We start from the raw sequence: 15,438 nt of genomic DNA, 5'->3' as shown, positions 1-15,438 counted from the left end.
AAAATTCAAAAGATCTTTCAAAGGAATAATCTATAAAAACCACTTAGAAGCAAATTGAGAAAGTTACTTAAAGAAACAAATAAAAATTTAAATGTGATAATTATGAAAATATCATTTTCTTTTTCAAGTAAACATTAAGAAAAGATTACTGAAAGACATTTATACTCATTTTCCAAATAAACTTTTTAACCTATACACAGGTCTTATAAAGTACTCCAGTAAAACTAACCTTCAAATTCAGAATGTGATCCATTAATATGAAACATTTTGGCTGCTTCAAAGTTAGGTCAACAGGTCCCCCTCTCTGCTGAGGGTCCCAATTCAGCATCAACTGTAGCCAGTTTTCCATAGGTTCTACTATTAAACTAGAAAATGTACAAAAACAGGGTGAAATCATGACATTCCAACTTTACTTTAGCATTGCTAACACAGTAATTTCATAGGCTGCCCAATTTTTTTGCTTACCAGTATTAGTTACTTTAAATTGTTACTTTAAAATAATTCATGAAATAATAAAGGATACGATTTATCTATTAAAAAAATGAAAACCCACACATATAAACTTGTTAATTTGGCAACCCCAACAGATGAGTTAGAAAGCCATTTACTTCTTCACCTGAGAAGTCTTCTGGCATCTAAGCCAGTCAGCTGAAGAGCAGCAGTTTGTATTTCTAATAGACCTGTGCTCTCCCATAAGGTTGTTACTAGTCACAAACAGCTGTTTACATTTTCAGCTTATTCATTTCCTTAGTCATACCAGCCGCCTTCCAAGCGCCCAATGGCATGCACTACACAGAATCTTTTCGTCCTTACAGAAAGGTCCAGTGGTGCAGACAACTGTTATGTTTATGTTTTTGTTTTTTAACCCTAGAGCAACTGAGGCAAGCTTTGTCAAAATATACTTACCTACAGAGGCTATTGGGTTGAGGTAAATGGCTACTAAACCGAACTTCTCCTGTCATCTCTTCACATGCAAATATACACTTTGGATCCTTCTTCTTGATTTTCTCATGCCTATAAAAATAAAGCACATTTCAATTAACAAACTAGTTGGTAGGACAAGAGTTATGACAGTGAGTTAAGCTTCTGCCTGTGCCATCAGCATCCCATATGACCGCCAATTCAAGCCCTCACTATTCCAATTCCAACCCAGTTTTGGGGAATGTAGAAGACAGCCCAAATGCTTGAGCTCCTGCCATTCATGGTGGAAACATCAATGCAGTTCCTGACTCCTGGCTTTGACCCGGCCCAATCCAAATATTACAGCCATTTGGGTTAATGAAACAGGATGAAGACCTCTCTAACCCTGCTTTCCTATTGGAAAACAAAACAAAACAAAAACCTTGGTTTTCACAAACACTCTTAAGAATTCCTTCCATTTAATTTTATTCAACTGTGTGCTTAAAAGGCAATTCTATCATTAAAGAAAGAATAGACAACTGGAAAAAAGTCATTCCTATTAAGCATGCTGAGGTTCCCATGCATTTCTTACCATGTGAATGGCTGTAGGTGATGCAGAAAAGGCCTATATCCAGCAATGCATTCAAAAACCATGGTCCCAAAGCTCCAGTAGTCAACCGTGGCTGTGTAAGGTTTATTCTCAAAGAGCTCTGGGGCCTTAAAGAGAGAAATGCTTTAAATGTAAACACTTTATGGAAAGGTTATTTTATTCCTAAATTGTTTTATTCATGCCTTTCATGAACAAGAGTAAGATCCTTTTTTTTTTTTTAAAGATTTTATTTTTATTGGAAAGGCGGATATACAGAGAGGAGAGACAGAGAGGAAGATCTTCCATCTGATGATTCACTCCCCAAGTGAATGTAATGGCTGGAGCTGAGCCAATACGAAGCCAGGAGACTCTTCCGGGCCTCCGAAGCGGGTGCAGGGTCCCAAGGCTTTGGGCTGTCCTCAGCTGCTTTCCTGGGCCACAGGGAGCTGGATGGGAAGCGTGGCTGCCTGGATTAGAACCAGCACCCATATGGGATTCCGGGCGTGCAAGGCGAGGACCTTAACCACTACACCATCGTGCCAGGCCCAAGAGTACGATTCTTATACACTTAAAAAAATAATAATGTCTTACCAGATATTGCAGTGTTCCCACAAAAGATGTACACAGACTTCCTTGATCAACATCTTTGGCATACCCCAGATCAATTATTTTATGCATTATCTGAAAAAATACAATGAAATACATTGTTGAGAAATTTGAAAAGAACAACACAGTCTTTATAATGTCACGCAGTAACAGTTTGAGCTCAGTAATAATAGGAGTTTCAACTCTAAGCTCTGCCATTTAATTTGTCATGTGACCTTACCTGAGTTAAGTTGTACAAGTTCCCAGGTAATTAGATTACTAACAGTCTCTCCTACATAGAATTGTTATTAGAATTCAATTAAGTATAAGAAAAGATCTTTGCATGGCTCTAGGTAAGACAAATATAGATTGGCTATTTTTTATTGTGGTATATTCATTAAATTGATAGGCAAGGTTTAGTGAATCATTGTACCTCCTTGCAGTGGATTAGCTGTGAGTACGTACCTACCCAAGTTCAAGAATGTCCAAATTCTTGGTATACCGAAAGAACAGAGAATGCCAAGGATACAAAAAAGGTTCCTAAAAAACAAGACCATCTCCAAGGTCCTATCACCTTCAACTGCCACCAACTTCACTGTCTACAGAATATCCAATCCAATGCATGGCTCAGATTTTTTATTGGACTAGAGCTTGAATGGCAGAAACAAGAAAACTGCACAAATTAATGAAAACATTTTAAAAGTCAATTCATTTTTGGTTATTCTCAATCCAGCTCACTTATGAATCTGAGATACAAAAGTTTTAATTAAACATGGAAATGAGGTGGGGAATGGCATGTTGGCTGGGACTGTAGCAGGTAAAGATGTTGTCTGAGTGCTAACATTCCCTATAAGTTCTGGTTCAAGTCCCAGCTGCTCCTTTTTTGATCTTGTTCCCTGTAAATGCTTCTGGAGAAACCACAGGACAGGAAGACAATGCCTGTGCCCATAACACCCACATGGAGAAAACAAGATGGAATTCAAGACTCCTGCAAAGCAGGGGCTAGTGCAGGGGCACAGCACGTTAACCCTCAGCCCTGTAATGCCTGCATCCAACCAGGTGCCAGTTCTAATCTTAACTATTCTATTTCCAATTCAGTTCCCTGTGTGTGGCCTGGGAAGATTTAGAGGACAGCCACAGTTCTTGGGCCCCAGCATCCACAAGGTAGACCTAGCAGAAGTTCCTGGCTCCTGGCTTTGGATTGGCTCAATTCTGGTCATTGTGGCCATTTTGGAAATGAAGCAGTGGATCAAAGACTTTCTGTCTTTCCTTCTCTCTCTGTAAAATCTGCCTTTCAAAAAAAAAATCTTCTAAAAGAGAATTCTGGAACAGCAAGAATTTGAAAAACACACATACATTTCTTAAAGTACAGCAGGCTCAGGATTCTGTGTATGTATTTTGAATTTGCTTCATAAGAATAAAACAAATATCAACAAACTATTTACTCACTGTCTCCTATCTCTGCTAGGTATGCTAGAAAAGTAGATATGAACAAAACAAAAACATAGTTCCTTCTTCAAAAGAGCCACTATTTAGCAGAGGAAACAAAAGTTACACACAAACTTTAATTCTTAAGCTCCCTGCCACCTACACAGGAGACATGGATTGTATTAGCTCCTATATTAGGCCTGGCCTTGTTCAGCTATTGTGTCATTTAGGGAGTGAACCAGTAGAAGGAAGCTCTGCTTCACAAACAAAACACAACACAACACTAGGAGCAAGCAATGTGGTGCAACATGTTAAACAGTTATTTAGGATGCCCACATCCAACACTGGAGTACCTAGTTCAAGTTCTGGCTACTCTGGTTCCTAAAACACTTCCCTGCTATTGCTCTTGGAAGGCAGTAGATGATGATGCCAGAACTTGAGTCCTTGCCACCTCTATAGGATGAAGTTCTCGTCTTCAGGCTTCTGCCCAACTTAGACCACCTGATTTGTTGCAGCCAGTGCAGAGTGAAACCAGTAGATGGAAGCTCGCAATTTAATCTTTCTCTCTGCCTGTTCTGTCACTTTGCCTAGCAAATAAATTTTAAAATCTTAAAAAGATAAAACCACACAACAACACTATAATTCAGTACAGCAAGGACTGACACAGAAAAATTAGTAGAGTGTTATGGGTACACTTAAAGACTCCAAAGCTCACATGTGAACTGTACCAGGGAGACTGTATTCAACGGGCATGGGACATCTCTTAGGTTTCACCTACCTTTCCACCAACATCCTGAAGTACTATGTTTTCAGGTTTTAGATCTCGATGTATAATTTTGTTTTCATGCAAATATCGAATCCCAGACCCTAAATAAAGTTTAAAATGTATTTTGAAGTAACTCAAAATGTATAGTGAAGTAATAGAAAACACTGAGTAGAAAAATTTTTCTCACATTTTATGCAAAGATCACTAATACTCAAATGCTTGTGAACCATTTAACTGTGCAAACAATATTAGTTTTTATTTTTGTAAACAGTCATACTCCCAGTAAAGTTAAATAAACACTGAAGTAGTACAAACTCAGTTCACTGATGAGAATTAACATTAAAAAGAAATACATGCAATTGAGAAATCCTTATGATTCTTATTACTTCTACTTCCCACCTAAATCTCCTCCTTAAACTAGAACTTTGACCCACAAGTAGGAGAAGATGCAAATCAAAATACATAGTGAATAAATTCTGGGCTTTCAAGCTTCTTCCAACGGTCTACATATTGATTATGTTAGAGAGTTTTAAGGAGAAATTCTGAATGAAGAGTTGACTTGAGGTCCTATCTCCCAAAGGCATGCGATTCTGTTGTAAACTACTGTCAACTGGAGTGGTGAAGTTTAATTTTAATAAGGTTATCTCACACCAGTTTTTGACAATAATGGGATATCTTTAAGACAAGGACTCTTAGCTAAACCAAATTTAAATAACAAAATATTCTAGCTTTAGTTTAGCATCAACAGTAATAAGTTTTGTGAGAATTTCTTACAGATGCTAAAATTTTATATGCTTTGTATAGTACAGCAACAATTCTCCTTAATTCCCAAAAAGTATACAAATCTTCTACAGACCAAACAAGCATTAAATTATAGCAGTATTTTAATAATAATTACATACCTATATCACTCAATAAAGAAAGTATCTGGCTTTCCTTAAGTCCACAACAATTTTCTGGTTTGTTGAGCAGCTAAGGCAAAGAAGAAAAAGTTTACAAGGCAGCAGTAACAGTGTGCACTAATCACTATATTCTAATAGTCAAATGAGAAAACAAGTCATGATAAAGTATGGCAAGAGGAGCAGTACTGTGGCACAGTGGATCAAGCAGCTGCCCGCAACACCAGCATCCCAGATGGGCACTGGGTCGAGACCTGATGCTCCGCTTCTGATTCAGCTCGTTGTGAATGCACCTGGGAAAGTAGAGAAAGACAACCAAGTCTTTGGGCTCTTGCAGCGACAATGAAACCAAGATGCAATTACAGGCTCCAAGCTCTGTGCTTTGCACTGGCCCAGCTGATTACAGCCATTTAGAAAGTGAACCAACGAATGGAAGATCTTCCTTTCTCTCTCCTTCTCTGTAACTTTGCCTTTCAAATAAATAAATGAATCTTAATATTAAAAAAAAAAGAATAAGGAAAAAGATCAATCACTAAGGCAACAGTGAAGACATGTTTGCTTCACAAGGCTCATAATGGCATGAACATACTTGAAATTAGAAAGCTCCCCAAATCTCACAGATGCAGGATATACGGGACATTCAAGATGAGATAGGAAAGAGATTTCATTAGAGAAAATGACTTTTTCAAATAACAAATTTATTTCAGTTTTAGTTGAAAGGCAGTTACACACAGAAAAAGGAAGACACAAAGAAGGCTTTTCTATCCACTGGTTCACTCCATGAAAGGCTACGGCTGAGCTGATCTGAAGCCAGGAGCCAGGAGCTTCTTCTAGGTCGTTGATGCGGGTACAAGGGACTCAAGGACTTGGGCCATCCATGACTGCTTTCCCAGGCCACAAGCAGAGCTAGATCAGAACTGTGAAGACAGGACATGAAATACTACCTGTAGGGGATGCTGGGGCAACAGACAGAACCTTGGCTTGCTATACCATGGCACCAGCCCTGAAAATATCTTTTATAAGTACCTTAAACACTGATATTATAACACCATATAGCAAACAAAAAAGTGTTTTAAGTCAGAGGTCAGCAAATATTTTCTGTAAAGGACAGAGAACAAATACTTCAGGCTTTGCAATATGTGATCCCAGTCACAACCACTCAGTTCTGCAGCTACATGAAAGCAGCCAATTCTCTGATTCTTGCTTTAGATGATCATATTGGATATGACTCAAATACTACCATAGTTTGAGACTTACTACCTTATATTAAAATATCCACATTACCTTCCGGAGATCTCCTCCAGAACAGTACTCCATTGCTAGAAGAGGCACATCATTAATCAAAAAATTCAATTCCTCAGGAACATCACAGGCCTTTACAACATTGGCATGATTCAACCTACAGCAAAAGAAAAAGCACTATTATAAAAAATTATTTTCCAATAAAAAGGAGCTAGATTTGAAATGGTACTTAATAAGAGAAGAAGAGGAGGAGGAAAAATAAATATTAGGGATAACATTGTAATTTATGACTTGGATTATTAAAAGCTAGTAACTTTTTAAAGGAAAATATACATAAAACATCTTCATTATGCTATGACTACATTTCTATGTGCCAAGCAATAAGCAGTTTGCATATAATAACATAAATATACATTGCTCAAAATAATAATCCTATTACAGGTAGATTTATCAATAGTTTCATCATACAGGGTTAAACTGAAGCACAAACTGATTAAGCAACATATGATCACACAGTGACCAGGCAGTCAAGTAAGCAATAAAATCCAGTAGTTTGGCCCCAAAAGCCTAAATCCTGCCATCTCTCTCATAATCATTCACAATGTCACTCAGAGCTAAATTCTGTTAAAACAATCCCTTCTAGTTTTCAGTCTCTACACAAATATAAATTTTTCAGGAAATATTGAATCATACTTTTCTTATTTTCTAGCAGTCCTCTTTAAACACTTAACAATGTATCATTCCAGTCACTGTTTTCATCATGATGAATAAATCCAAAAACCAGTATAATTTCCGTGTCTTAGAGATGTAAAGAAACATTATCTCTATGTGTGGGGCCTTCAGAATTTCATGGTGTGGGCCCGGCAGTGTGGCCAGCAGCTAAAGTCCTCGCCTTGAATGTGCCAGGATCCCATATGGGTGCCGGTTCTAATCCCGGCACCTCCACTTCCCACCCTGCTTGTGTCCAGGAAAGCAGTTGAGGACAGCCCAATGCTTTGGGATCCTGAACCCATGTGGGAGACCTGAAGGAAGTTCCTGGCTCCTGGCTCCAGATTGGCTCAGCACCGGCTGTTGCACTCACTTGGGGAGTGAATCATTGGACGGAAGACCTTCCTCTGTTTCTCCTCCTCTCTGTATATCTGACTTTGTAATAAAAATAAATAAATATTTTTTTTATAAAAAGGAATTTCATGTTGTTAGGCTTTCCTGATAACTTTGCTACACAGCCAGGTTTGAGAACCATTAAAGTGAAGAAAGACTACACTGGAGTCAGAAAGTACTCGTTCAAAATTCAGGTTCTACCAACCATCAGCTACGTGTGCTTTCTGAGCTGTACCTTCTTTATATAAAACATCAGAATAATACTTGAACACAAAGTTGCTATGATGAACACATGTGAATCGCTTAGCACTCCAACTGCACAAGTTTCAAATATGCCTACTTCTCCCTTTAAGAAGTGTTTGACATGGCAGTTAAAATAAAGTCCTTGCTTTGAACATTCCAGGGTGCCATATGGGTGCTGGGTCTAACCCGGCAGCCCGGTTTCCCATCCCGCTCCCTGGTTGTGGCCTCAGAAAGCAGTGGAGAATGGCCCAAAGCCTTGGGATCCTGTACGCGTGTGGGAGACTTGGAAGAGGCTCCTGTTTTCGGATCAGTTCTGTCTGACCATTGAGGCCGCTAGGGGAATGAATCAGTGGATGGAAGATCTTCTCTGTTTCTCTTCCTCTCTGTATATCTGCCTTTCCAATAAAAATAAATAAATCTTAAAAAAAAAAAGATGCTGTTTGGATTCCCACACCTCATACTAGAGTGCCAGAGTTCCTGTCCCAGTTCCAAAGCTGATCCCAGCTTACTGTCACCGTGCACCCCTGCAGGCAGAGGTAGCAGCTCAAGAGATTGAGTTTTGGCCACCCCTGTAGAAAACTTGGACTAGGTCCTTGCTGTAAGATGAGACCTGTCTGCCTATCTGTTTCTCACACAAAATAAACAAAAATTTGAAGAAAAGAAAACCCAAAACTTAATTTGGCTCTCCTTGAGTGTATGATATATTTAGTGGCTCATTTCTGAGGAACCAAATGAGGCAAAAATGAAGGAATATGACTCCCTGGGAAAGATCACAGAACCCATCAGCTTTCATCTTATTCTCTCTCTCCCAGGTCACCTGTTCTGAGGAAAGCTAGCTGCCATAGCATGAGCAGGCTCAAACTTCCCAATGGAGAGTTTTACATGATCAAGTACACTTCAAGCAGACACAGCACAGGAAGTAGCAAATGACAATGGTTCAAGTGCTAGAGTCCCTGCATTCACACAGGAAATGCAGATGGAATTCCTGGCTTCTAACTTTGGCCTGGCCTGCACCTTGACTCATGTGGGCATTTGGAGAGTGGAGCAATGGATTAAAAAGATCTCTTCTTTGTCACTCTGCTTTTCAAGTAGATGAAAACACATAAATGAAAAAAATTTTAAATAAAAGTAGCAATTAATGCCTAATTAGGAGGTAAAATAGATAAGCATTGCTCAAGATCTAAAAGAAAGATTCTGCCTTTAAAGAGCTGGGTCTGAAAACACCAGACTGACCTTTTAAACTAATTTTCTTAATTACAACATAATGCTATTAATTTAAATTGAAAGGCAGAGACAGAGAAAGCTTCCAGTTGCTGGTTTACACCGCCCCCCCCAGATGTCCACTACAGTCAGGGCTGGCTCAGCCTGACCCAAAACCTGGAACTCAGTGTGAGCCTTGGACATGGATGGCAAGGACTTAGTCATTTGAGCCTTCCATCACCTTCTGCCTCCCAGCGCATGTTAGCAAAAAGGCAGAGTCAGAAGCAGAGTAGGGAGTCAGGCCTAGGCGCTCCATTGTGGAATGCAGGGTCCCAAGTGGTATTTTCACCACTGCAGCAGATGCTGTTCTGAATACGTATCTTCAATAACGAAGATAAAACTATTATTCCACAAAGATTCAAGGAACAGTGGATTCCTGGTCCACCTTCCTACAAAGGCAACTTGATTGGGCTATTCTAGATCTAGGGAAATTTAAGTCACCAAGGATACTTACTTTTTCATGATCTGTATTTCATGGCACCACCGTTCTCTGTTCTTAGTACTTAGTTCTAGGCGACAAGACTTAATTGCTATTTTGAGATCAAGTTCCTGACAATAGATAATCAACAGAAAAATTTTAAAAATAAGTGAAGATTTACCTACTATAAAATAAATGTCAGCTTAGGGAAGCAAAACTCTTTGCAACTTTACTAATCAAGCATGTTTATCCAATGCTCTCAAATCAACACTTCAGCTAGATAAACTGCTTTAAACCACTGTTTTAACCCACAAACACACTGCAAAACACAAGCAAAAAGTGACTTAAACTGACCCCAAGACACATCTCTTTACAACAGCACCTAACAATAGAAAAAACAAAGATTCTGTCCTCCCAACAAACCCCTTTTCTAAACAACTAATGAAGGCCCTTGCCTCAGCACAAGTAGAATGAAGAAAATAATTCACAGTTTTCTGGCTTCAAAACAGCCTAAAATAGTTTTAGTATGACTACATCCAAATCAGATTCTAATCCTGGCACTTCAAATCCTAAATAATGACTGAATTCCTGCTTCTTTATCTATCAAGCAAACCTAACAGCTGTTGCCTACGACCAGAGACTTCAGTCAATTCTGACTAAAATGAAAACTATGCTGATACACATTACAGCAAAGAGCCAAGCTTCACCACATTTGTGTAACACTCACATGTAGCCTAGGAACCAAGTTCAGGGCCAAACAGGCTATGTTCTATGTCTGTGAGTGTGAAGGGGACATTTAACACAGCACTGCTGTCCCTTGGTCTCCATGAAGGATCGGTTCTAGGAATTCAGCTGATACTCAAGTCCCTTATATGAAATGCCATAGTACAGAAATATAAACACACCCTATGCATAGCCTCCCAAGTTTTAAATCACCTCAAAATGTCTAACACAATGCATATGCTATGTTAACATTTGTGCTGCATTGTGTAGGGGATGACAAGGGAAGAGTCTGTACATGCTCAGAACAGATGCATCTTCTTTTATTGCATAAATTTTATTTTTTAAGCTTTTTACATATTTGATTAGGGTGCTAAGACTTAAGGGCTAGAGGAAAGTGGGTGTTACCACTGTTCTGACATTCTCTTTTTTCCTTACTGTATGTGGCAGGAGGGGAGAGAAGCGGAGAAGCCACATTCAGCCTCCCAACCATCCCAGGGTCCCTGATGTGGGGCATGCTCCAAGGGCCCCGCTAAGATGCAATGTTTTTAAAGGGTCACAGGTGATTACATCCATACATCTGGGACTCACTGATAAACACGGCCTATTGTACCCTTTGAAAAAAGTGGCTAACGGGATGAGTTTGTCCAAACATGGTGAGAAGCGCTAGCCCATTCCCTAGGAAGAGTCCTCTGACTGCTCTGTCATGCTTCGGCAGCACCTTGCAAACATCCACATAGCCACTGTCTACGCACTGCAATTTATTTCCAGGGCAATCTCTCTGAGTAGACCTGGAATTTCCTTGAGGGCAAAGAATACTGTTCTTGTTGACTTTGGCATGATCAGCACCCAGTGCAGTAATCAGCTAAATAAACTATCATGTAGCCATTCCTCTTCCTCATTGCAGTTCAAGACACTGAGCTGACATGTACAAATGTAACATTCCCACCCACCCCCTGCCAGTCCTGGGAGCTCTGGGCTCCTTGTTTATCCCTCTTTGAGGGCATATGTATGTCTCTTCTGATGGTGAGAATAAGTAAGGATACAACTTCACTACTACCACCATACCTCATGCCTTAGCCCTTCACCTTCTGTGCTGGACCTTCCGAAGGGTCCAGGCTTTTCTCCTAGGCTCTTTGGAGAAATCTTTCCTCAGGCCTATCGGTGACATTTGTTATTCTAGCTCCTCACAAACAAGCCTAATTCTCCCATGCAGAATTTCTTTTACTTGCCACTCCCAATCACAGACTCCTATTCCTCAAGACAGCAAATTATGGTTTCTCCTCTTGAACTAACTTCTGTATCACCAAGTCAAGCACAGGCATCCAAATAACGGCTCCCATGTCCCACATATTTTTCCACTTACATTTATCTCTCGTACAGAGTAAGTTTCCTAGAACACTGCTTTTACCTCGACATTTCCCTTCTAAGGCCAATTAATGATGTTAAGGATTATGATAATGGCAGCAGCAGGAGCCACGCCAACCTCTACTGCACTCAGCCCTTTGTTACCATCTTACTCTCCAACAGACCCACGGTGAACATCCTCCCGCCTGTTTTGCAGACAACCAAGCAAAAGCCAGACACACCACAGGGTCGTCAACCCGACCCCTGCGAAGGCATCCGCGGGGTGTGCAAGGCCAGCTGTGCATGTTCCCCTGGGGAAAAGGCCCATAGCTTTTATTGGTGTACCATGAGAAATACCTCAAATTCGTTTATTAACAGCTTCTACAACGACTAAAGATTTCCAATTAAATCTTAAGAAAATGCTCGAACCTCCTGTTCTGGATCTGCCGACAACAAGCCCTCACTTTCCATCCCTCGGCCACATTCATCCTCAGTCTGTCACACACACACCTCCCTCACTCACACTTCTCTCTCACACACACACTTCTCTCTCACACACCAGTCACACGCACACACATCTCTCACACCACTCCCTCACACACACTTCTCTCTCAAACACACCTCTCCCACACACATTCTCCCTCACACACACCTGTCACACACCTCTCCCTCCACACACATCTGACACACAAACCTCTCCTTCACACACACAACTGTCACACACCTCTCCCTCACACACTCGTCTCTCTCACATACACCTGTCACACATCTCTCTCTCTCTCACACTCACACACACACACACACACGCCCGCTCCCTGGGTCTCCGCCACAGCCTCCCTCCCGCTGACAGCCCCGCGTTCCCCAGACGCTCAGCCCCACGCCGCCCCCCTCGCCTCCTCCCGCGCTCCGCCTCACCCGATGCTGGTACAAACAGACGTTCCCGAAGCCGCCGGTGCCTAGCCGCTCCCGCATCTCCCAGGGCCCGCCCGCGCCCGGCCGCAGCCCCGGAGGCCGCTCCATGGGGCGGGAGGGCGAGCGGCCTCAGGCTCCGCCGCTGCTCCCAGGCCGGTTCCGGGCCGCCGAGCCTGGCGCGTCTTGCTTCTCGCGAGATGGAAGCGTCACTTCCGGTACCTGCCGCAGGGCAGGCTCCTTCCGAGTTGGGCCCGGCGCTCCGGAGCCTAGCCGGCCGCCAGTTAGGGCGAAGAGGGCGCTCTCGGTCCCCGTAAGTGTGCTCGCCGGGCATGGTGTTTTTCTACTCTAGAAAAAATCGGTGTCTCTCCAAATCCTACATTCTCGTCAGTGCACTCCCTAATCCTGTTTGTCTTGTTTGAATTTTACATGGTCTCCAGTCCGTGCTCACTTTTAAAAAATTTTTTTTAATGGAAAGTGGATATAGATCTTCTGTCCATTGATTCATCCCCAAAGTGGCTGCAATGGCCGGAGCTGCGGGGATCCAAAGCCAGAAGCCGCTTCCTGGTCTCCCACACGGGTGCAGGGTCCCAAGGCTTTGGACGTCCCAGACTGCTTTCCCAGACCACAAGCAGGGGGCTGGATGGGAAGCGGTGGGGGGCCTGGGATTAAAACCAACATTCATATGGGATCCTGACGCGTGTAAGGCAAGAGCGTTAGCCACTAGGCTACTGTGCCTGTGAATTCAAATTCTAAAGACATATGTGAAGTGCAATTTCCAGTACTGAGCATTACATATTACAAACCCAGACAAGGTTGTAGTAGCTTGTTATGGGAGGTGCTGGTTACCATCACCCATACTTGACTCCAGAGCTGGAACATGAGAATTGGAGGTGACTGGACATTGGAAGGGTGACATTATCCTCAGATCAGTGAAATCAGCAGCATTTCAGAACTATCCAAACCACCTGGACAGAACCCTCGGTATATGTACACATTGAGACTCTGGGTTGATATGAGGTGAGGGTTCCTCATCCCTGGTACTGGGATGTGTGCAAAGTGGTGAGTGGTTTCCCTCTTGTCACGCCCCTTCCCTCAGAAACAAGAAGGAACAGCAAATTTGGAAGCGATGAATACACCAATTTTCCCTAAACTCCAGTCCTTCCCACCCTGATCCACCATGTAATCATCACAAAAAATAAAATTTATTTAAGAGTTAGAAGTGATGTCAAACAGTACCTCAGGGAACTTGTCCCAGAGTAGGACAGATGGCACAAAGGTTTACAGTGCCACTTGGTTAATTTAGGCCTCTCCTTCGTATGTACAACAGGGCTAGGTACTAGTTCCAGTTTCCACAGGTGCCCTTGATCTAATTCACACTGGAAATAGCAATGGAGGCAGCCAGAGGACCAAGGACACTGCTAACTGCTGATCTTGGAGTGGCCATTTTGTGGATAGTTCACTTTAAAACACTCCCATTCTCAGGATACTATATACTTAAAAAAGCAAGCCAAGCCAGTTGACCTCAGGTTCTATAATCTTCAGATTTTTTCCTATTTAAATGGAGACACAGTAATACTATGTGAAGACTTCATAAAGATGAAGTGAAAGTGTCTAGTGTCCAAAACATGCAGGAACAATTTTTTTTAACAATTATTTTTCTCCTGTGATCTCTCTACCTCTTCATGTACTTTACTGGATCACTATTTCCAACCACTTTTTAAAATTTATTTTTTTTATTGCAAAGTCAGATATATAGAGAGGAAGAGAGACACAGAGGAAGATCTGTCCATTGATTGATTCACTCCCCAAAGGCCTTAACAGTTGGAGCTGAGCCACTCCAAAGCCAGGACCCCGGAGCCTCTTCCGGTTCTCCCATGCGGGTGCAGGGTCCCAAGGCTTTGGGCCGTCCTCGACTGCTTTCCCAGGCCACAGGCAGGGAGCTGGATGGGAAGCTGGATGGGGAGCTGGATGGGGGCTGCCAGAATTAGAACTGGCACCCATATGAGATCTTGGCATGTTCAAGTTGAAGATTTTAGCTGCTAGCCTACCACGCTGGGTCCCCAAGCACTTCTAAAATACTGACATTCCTCAAGTGGTCTTTTAGTTCTTATATCATCCATCCTCATTTTATCTATAGCCTAGACTGTTATAATCTTCAAACCCTACTAACTCGTATCTTTTAAGTTTAGAGTTACCCAACAGCACAGGAACACACAATTCGCCTTCTTAAAAAAAAAAAAAAATATTTATTTATTGGGGCTGGCACTGTGGTATTGCTGGTTAAGCCACTGCCACAGTGCCAGTACCCTAAGTGTCCCAAGTCAAGTTCCAGCTGCTCCAATTCCAATCCAGCTCCCTGCTAATGTGTCTAGAAAGACAGCAAATGGTGTCCAAGCACATGCACCCATGTGTGAAACCTAGAAGAAGTACTGGCTCCTAGCTTTGTGCTGGCCATTGCAGCCTTATGGAGAGTGAACCAGCAGATAAAAGATTTTTCTGTCTCTTCTCTCTGTGTAACTGTAATTTTCAAATAAATAAATCTAATGAGATAAAGAATGAATATGAATATTCTATCTGCTGGTTCATTTCCCAAATGGCCACAATGGCAGTGGCTGGGCCAGGCCTAAGTCAAGAGTCTGGAACTTCCTCCAGACCTCACTGATGGGTGCAGGAGCCCAAGCACTTAGGCAAACTTCTGCTGCTTTCCCAGGTACATTATTAGCAGGGAGCTGGATTGGAAGTGGAGCAGCTACAACTCGAACCAGCATTTATATTTTTTCTTCTTAAATTTGTCCCTTCTTGTCCCAATTAGATCATTAACCCAGGGACAACAGGAACCATGGTGGGACATGGCTATATTCTTGGGCTAGAGAAAAATGCTGGCTCATAGGAATTAGCTCTCTGAGGAACTGAACAGATTCTTAGATATAAATACATGTTGAATGCTGTAAGAGAAAAATACAGTGAGTTCAGAGGACCCCCCTTGCTGAACTTGCTCAGCAGCTAGTTCTATAGCACTGGCCACTCT

At 41.9% G+C, this 15,438-nt stretch overlaps 1 protein-coding gene across 2 annotated transcripts in view; it reads right to left on the bottom strand.

Moving 5' to 3' along the window:
* CHUK (component of inhibitor of nuclear factor kappa B kinase complex) overlaps positions 1-12,883 on the bottom strand; it is a 35,408-nt gene extending 22,525 nt beyond the window's left edge. For both annotated transcript variants that reach the window (XM_040992306.1, XM_040992307.1), the window contains exons 1-9: positions 12,414-12,883; positions 9,468-9,562; positions 6,452-6,566; positions 5,171-5,240; positions 4,281-4,369; positions 2,081-2,170; positions 1,493-1,617; positions 907-1,014; positions 230-365 (exon numbers count right to left, since the gene is read on the bottom strand). In XM_040992306.1, coding sequence (XP_040848240.1) covers positions 230-365; positions 907-1,014; positions 1,493-1,617; positions 2,081-2,170; positions 4,281-4,369; positions 5,171-5,240; positions 6,452-6,566; positions 9,468-9,562; positions 12,414-12,518 — 933 coding nt within the window. In that variant the 5' untranslated portion in view covers positions 12,519-12,883. The remainder of the gene's footprint in view (positions 1-229; positions 366-906; positions 1,015-1,492; positions 1,618-2,080; positions 2,171-4,280; positions 4,370-5,170; positions 5,241-6,451; positions 6,567-9,467; positions 9,563-12,413) is intronic.
* Positions 12,884-15,438: the final 2,555 nt, after the last annotated feature.

The sequence above is a fragment of the Ochotona curzoniae genome, unplaced genomic scaffold, assembly GCF_017591425.1.
Source record: "Ochotona curzoniae isolate NIBS_2020 unplaced genomic scaffold, NIBS_Ocur_1.0 contig_66, whole genome shotgun sequence".
In the NCBI taxonomy this organism is placed as follows: domain Eukaryota; kingdom Metazoa; phylum Chordata; class Mammalia; order Lagomorpha; family Ochotonidae; genus Ochotona; species Ochotona curzoniae.
This window is presented reverse-complemented; position numbering and strand designations above follow the sequence as displayed.